Source organism: Apostichopus japonicus, chromosome 20, assembly GCF_037975245.1.
Source record: "Apostichopus japonicus isolate 1M-3 chromosome 20, ASM3797524v1, whole genome shotgun sequence".
NCBI classification, from domain to species: Eukaryota; Metazoa; Echinodermata; class Holothuroidea; order Aspidochirotida; family Stichopodidae; genus Apostichopus; species Apostichopus japonicus.
The window spans coordinates 23,282,263-23,288,798 of NC_092580.1; the positions used below are offsets into that span (position 1 = coordinate 23,282,263).

Genomic DNA, 6,536 nt, shown 5'->3' on the forward strand with positions numbered 1-6,536 from the left:
AATATTTCAAACCGATGGTTAGGCTGATTTCCCATTGACTTAGTTTGTTGTTAGGCTACCATGTGTTCGAAGATAACAGCAATAACGAAAGCTTTCCATAGATATCTTATAACTGCGTCACAATTTCAGCTAATAAACAGATGACTAGGCTAGACTACCCCCATTGGTGGGGGTTAGGGTTAGGGTTAGGACCAAATAAACAGATGGTTAGGCTTAGCTAGATTTCTCATTGACTTAGTGTGGTGTTAGGCTACCATGTGGAAGAAATGATTATTTATTCATTCGTTTATTTCAAAGAAGGAAAGGCTGACAAGGAATTTTACGCGATGTTTATGGATTATAGACGGGATAACTAAAAAATAGTAATCGCAAGTGGCTTTTCACTAATCGTTTATTCCAAATGCGATCAAATTGCGCGAATCGCGCAATCTCGCGGCTAATGCGAACCCTGGGCCTGCATAATAGATAGTAGTAGTAGTATCAAAAACTGTTTAAGAGCTAAATTGGATATTTATATGGTTTGATCCAATAGACGTGCACGAGCTAGCATAAGCAGCGGCGGCAGTGCGATGTTAGTAGTAATGCTAATTATAATTAAATAATTAATTTATTAACAAGTTAATGAAAGAAACAGAAGCAAATTATTGAGGGAGGTTTAATACCTTATCTTACACCTACGTATTTGAACATGAAAACATTGTCAGTAGAGAATATAATGCATTTATTACAGCATCCAATATGTAATTTCTTGAAAATCGTGATACACGAGGGTAAACAAAAAAATTCCGGGTACCCGGATACCCGACGGGTAACGGCCCTCGGGTACCCGGTTCCCGATTTTTGGACCCGTGTAAACACTAATTTTGTTTTACTGTCATCTTTTTTTATATTGATTGATTGATCTTTTGAAAGGTTGATTTTGCAAGAATCTTTCATGTTTTTTTTTTTCAAAATTGTACTTATATGACGACAATCACATTAGACAAGAACAGACGATAGAGAAACAAAGACCATTTGGTGTGCTAGTCAGCACATGACATGTTGTCTCATTGCAAAGTCCTGTCTTTCTTAAATAAGGATAAATAGAAATCTTAATTCATTCTTGCCTCACACCATATTATTCAGAAAAGTTCCTACTGCTTTCTTAGTGTATGCTTTGTTATGTACATGAGTAGTGTAAAAGGTAACATTACTGTAAACAAACTCCATTGGTACATAATATGATCTCTCCTCTCTCTCTCTCTCCCTACAGTTTTTGGCTTCTCTTTCTGCACCGTTTAGCTTTCTGATGGAGAAGTTAGAGAGCGTGATACCCAGCAGTCTGTGGCATCAGCTAACCAGACTCTAGCGCCTACCTACCTACCGTTATCCAACCCATTTAACTCTAGAAGACTATGCTTGACAATGCAAAAAGTGATGATACCAGCTTTCCATTCTACATCAGCACAAAAGGGGGCTTTGGGGTACTCGTTTTTTCTTTTTTCTCCTCTCACGGATGAGAGCATATTTTCCATTAAGGGAAACTTACAAAAATTCAAACAGTAGCAAATCTTTTGACAAAGTCAGGTTTGATATGAAAACTAGCTATCATTAAGGTCAACACATACTTTACAGCACTCTTATAATTAACCTGTTTGTCATAGTGACAATATTACTCATCACGTAGTCTTGCTACTCTGCAATGTGAAAGATCATAAAATAATGCCTTGAGGATGCACATCACCAGTTGCCATGCGACACTTGTTTCTTGTTTGTGTTGATATGCAGAGTTATGCGATGCATGTTAAAACAAGAATGTGTGACATGTGTCACCATGTGACAGGAGTACGGCTCTAGCCAGTTGTGTCACAATGTGACCAGGACCCAAGCTTTAGCCGTCACTGTCGCGATGTCACAGATATCCTGGTCCAGCTCATCTATGTCAAGATGTGACTGGACACCAGCTCTGGCATATCTTTGTCACGGTGTGACTGGACTCAACCTTCAGCAAGTTCCAAGTATGAGTAACTGTGTGCTGTGTACCACCCACATAGTATATAGTCCGAGATGTTAGTGTGGTATCTGTCCTTGTAATGCTTTCGTTCTATATCATAGTTTTGTAGTTACTTTATTTGTCACACAGATGTCTAATTTTGTTGGCAAATTGCAATGGTTCTATTTTCCTTTTTTTCAATATGTCAGGCTTCTTTTTGTAATCTTTGTGACAGTTGAGGTTTTAAACCATTTCAAGTATGAAATTAGTAGTCAAAACTGGTTTCTGAGAGCCAAAGAAAAAAAAAACAACAACAAATGTGTTAAAATTCACTCACCCATTCAACAGTTGTGCAATTGACGGTACTATTTATGAAAAAAATATTCTTTAAAAAAAAAAAGAGCGTCCACAGTAGTCTTGATCTGGTTATCTCAGACCAGGTCCTTTCCCTGTGAGGGATAAACATTGTAAAACTTACAACACGAATAAAAAAGAAATTAGGTATTCTTCATATAAAGAAAAATCCCAAAGTTTGAAAGAATGTCTATTGTTTACCACATGTTCAGCAGATTATCAAAACTGTTAATATAATTTAATAACATATCAGTCATCCATTGGAAGTATCCTGGTTTACTGAAACCAGCTGCAGGCACATCTATTATTCCTAGGCGAGGAGAGCTAGGGTGTTCCCCATGGACAGTTATGTCACCAGACCCAATTTATCCAGAGGATATATTATGCGAATAAGAATATATTATTCTTTCGTTCAACAATTCCCTAGGCCCCAAATTAACAGCTAACCAAGGGGTGGGTGGGGGGGAGAGGGGGACTGAGGCATAAATTGGTACTGGCTCAGTCATCTTATGGGTATCACTAGGGTCTTTGAAGCACCTTTGGCAACCATGAGGAATCATGGCCTTTGGTACCTCAACCCGGCGTCGCCTGAGGGACCTGGGAGACTGTGGCTTTAATATTCCGAGCCAGTAAGCTGGTAGACCAGTCCACTCCTTGCTTGACCCCAGAGCGGGTGGCCCCCAGAGCTGTAGCCCCCAGAGCCCACTCTCTCTCTCGTCAGGAATGCATTAAGTATTTATCTTTTTGGGTATTAATCTGGTAGGTGTGTTTGCACACACACATGGTCTACCCTGTAAATGGATTTACAGCATTGATTTTTGTAATAGGGTCACAACGTACTTTTCATTCTGCCAAGCAGATGTTACTTAATAATAACAGGTATGAATGACTTTGTCTACACAGTGGATGTATAGCTTCAGCCAAGAGAAAATTGGTCTGATGACATCAGTTGTGAGAAAGTTTGGTAAGTGGGCGGGAGGGGGATTTCTTGAGCACCCAAAGGCTTGAGAAATAGGCATTGTCGCAACACAGTATATGTCTTCTATATCCTATGATAGTCAGCAAATTTGTAATAATACGGAAACAAAAGTGAATCTGTGGCATGAAATCCACGATTGTACTATATCATTTTGGTGATGATCTGTGAGCAAACCTTATTTTTCTTTCAACCTGTAAACTATCGTCACCAGCGTTTGGTTGTAATATTGGTATGTACTTTGGGGGGTAAATATTTAAAAGGAAAAATAAGGGAAAAATTTGAAAGTGTCAAAGGTATTTGGAATATTCTTTTAAAGAAAGTCACATTATCGACTCTCTTGTGATTTTTCGAATCGACTTAAAACCTCTAGATTTGATAAATTGACCTTATTTTGGCAGCTCTCCAAACAAAACAAAATTGTCCATTTCGGAGATGGTTTGGTGCAGGGTTTAGCTGGGGGGGAAAAAAATGCAATAGTGTCAAAAAATGGCGATGAAACATTTCGTCACAAACGTTGGTCATTCTGCCAAACTATATACTACTGTGCCAGGAAGTCTTTCAAAAGTGTTTAATTTTAACACAATTTTCAACCCAATTCCAAAAGCTGAAAACTTATCACAAGTTATCCTTCAATGTTTAGTAAATTTGTTCTTATTTTTAGTGAGTTCCAGTCGGCCATCTGCCTGATTTGCACACATTGGGCTATGCTACTACGTTCTATGTATGTATGTATTTTAGATCCTCCTGCAAGCAGGAACTGGCGAAGAAGCCTCATTGGCTTATCAAAGCCGCAAGCTGACCGAAGTCAGTCTCTTAGATTCATATTTAACGTCCATGATTATGAATTGTTAACAACTCTGTAACTGGACTACATACATTAATCTTGGACTTCCTCCACAGCTTTGCTATATTATCTTGTTCAGTATCCGACTGTGAGAAGCTTCTTCATTCGTCAATCCCCCCCCATGCACCATTCGTATTGTCTAGTGGCACAGAAGGGACAATAGAAATAAGTCGAATATTCATCTATTTTGTTTATCTTGAAAAATGTCGACATTTCAGAAACTAATAAGTTCAAAATTTCGACTTTGTTACTTTTTACTTCTAATGTCCATTCTAAGCCATCGTAGTATTTGGTACTTGATTAAATGTAGTTTAAAAAAAGTTTAAATGTAGCATCGAAAAAACAAAAAAGTGGGCACCTCGTTGTCCTCTGTTCTGTCATAGGGCCAGTGGGGTATGTTAAAGTCAGGTAAACAGATCATGGGAGTATTTACGGGAAGGAACATAGTTGGGACATTTTGGTGGAAGATAGTGGTGCGAAAACAAGAAAAGTTGTTAGCGTTGCTCGAAAATGTTAGTCGGGCTGTAGGGTTAATCTAGTGCATTTATTTAATAACCTGTTTACTATGTTGCACATCACAGTTATGAGGTTGAAAGAGTTGCATAATCATCCGACAAGACAAGTTCAGTTTGAAAGCCATATTCCAACAATCTTTCTTGAAGCATTTGGAATGATAATGTTTTTGTTAAACTTATTAAACAAGGTACTGCATTTTGAGATAAAGAAAAAACACAACTAAAAGAGAAGAAAATAACTTTCTTGGTGCTTTTGTCATTTTTCAACTATACATCTTCAAAAATTATACATCAAGTACACATCAGATTTAATGGAGGAGTTACAATGGGATTACTTCTCTGATGAACAATTAGGCTCCTCCCTCCCACCCCCCCCCCCACCCCACCTCAATCCGTATTTAGCTATTCTGTTTGAACAAAAGCCGCCATATTCACCCTGGTGTTGTTCTCTTCCCATTGTCAAACTATCATGTGGCACATACCTCACTCTCCCCGTCACAATAGTATGAATTAGTCAAGATATTTAGTGAAATGGAGGGAGATCTTATCAAACTTCTGCAAAGTACTTTTGGTCAGGATCAATTCCGGTGTTAGAGACAATACGATGCTCTTCTTATCATCATTCTTAAATAAAATCCGTAATACAACCAGCTGTCTTAAGTGACGACTACTACCAAACCACGTGACAGTTCATAGGTTGCAGAGATGAGTCAATGTAGATACCTAGGTCTCTTTCAAGTGGCGGAGCTAGGGGTATTGGTCGGGGGACGAGAATGGTCTGTAGGGGCGCTTTCGACACTATCAAAGCGGAACGCCACCGCAGGTTGGTGCGAAGCGTACAGATATTTTAGAGTAAAGATACTCCCTAGATCGCCGGAAATGACCCTTTCCGGGCCTTGCTAATTTGCAGATAATGTGACAAATGTCAATAAGTAGATGAGAGCGCAATAATCGCGAATAAGTAAAAAGTGGTAAAAGGCTGAAAGGGGCGCCAGCAGTCCATTTGAGTCCGTCAGGGGGCATCCGCCCCCACCCCTGACTGTATGGACGCTCCGCCACTGTCTCTTCAACAAAGACCTCCTGTAACTCCACACCATTAAAATTGTAGGTATACTTTTGGTTACTTTACTACCAATGTGCATTGCCTTGCATTTATCAATATTAAAAAGCATTTGCCATCCCTGAGACCAGGAAAAAACCTTATCCAATTCCGTTTGAAACTTCTCAGAATCGCTTTTGGAAGAGACCTCAGAATACAATTTGGTATCATCAGCAAACTTCTTAGCTGTACACAAAATATCTCCGGTTACCAACAAGGGACCCAAAACAGACCCTTGTGGAACCCACTAGTAACGTCCTGTCAAGAAGAAGCACAGCCTTTAATAATAATGCTCCCCCCCCCCCACATCCACCCCATCCAATTTAAATAAGCAACAGGTATAAAACTTTGTTCTTCAGATGATGGAAATTATACAGCATGCAGCCTACTTACAGTGTAGAAAGTTCAGTTAAAGCAAACCCAATATATGAGACGGATGGTTTGTCTAGGCTTCCGTCAAATTTACGAATTTAGCAAAATGTTGCAGAAATTTATCATTTTTATGCTATTCGAAGGCTTCATTATGATAAGAAACGTTGTAGCAAGAGCACTGGATCATTTTATATTATACATAAGCCTTCATGAAAACGTACAGGACCAAACCATTTTAGCAACATATAGCGTGATAGGCCTCTTTCTTAGTTTACATGGTAAATTATAACATTAGGTCCACAAAAGGCTGTCAGATCAAGAGTTGACGATTTAGTCGGATGACTAAAACCGATTCGATGTACATCGAAATTCTAATTATATCCTTAAAAAATCGTTACAAT

At 38.8% G+C, this 6,536-nt stretch overlaps 1 protein-coding gene across 3 annotated transcripts in view; it reads left to right on the forward strand.

Moving 5' to 3' along the window:
- The window catches only part of LOC139961086 (suppressor of tumorigenicity 7 protein homolog), a 32,890-nt gene extending 27,998 nt beyond the window's left edge, over positions 1-4,892 (forward strand). For all 3 annotated transcript variants that reach the window (XM_071959959.1, XM_071959960.1, XM_071959961.1), the window contains exon 12: positions 1,253-4,892. In XM_071959959.1, the coding sequence (XP_071816060.1) occupies positions 1,253-1,348 (96 nt within the window). In that variant the 3' untranslated portion in view covers positions 1,349-4,892. The remainder of the gene's footprint in view (positions 1-1,252) is intronic.
- The last annotated feature ends 1,644 nt before the right edge of the window (positions 4,893-6,536 follow it).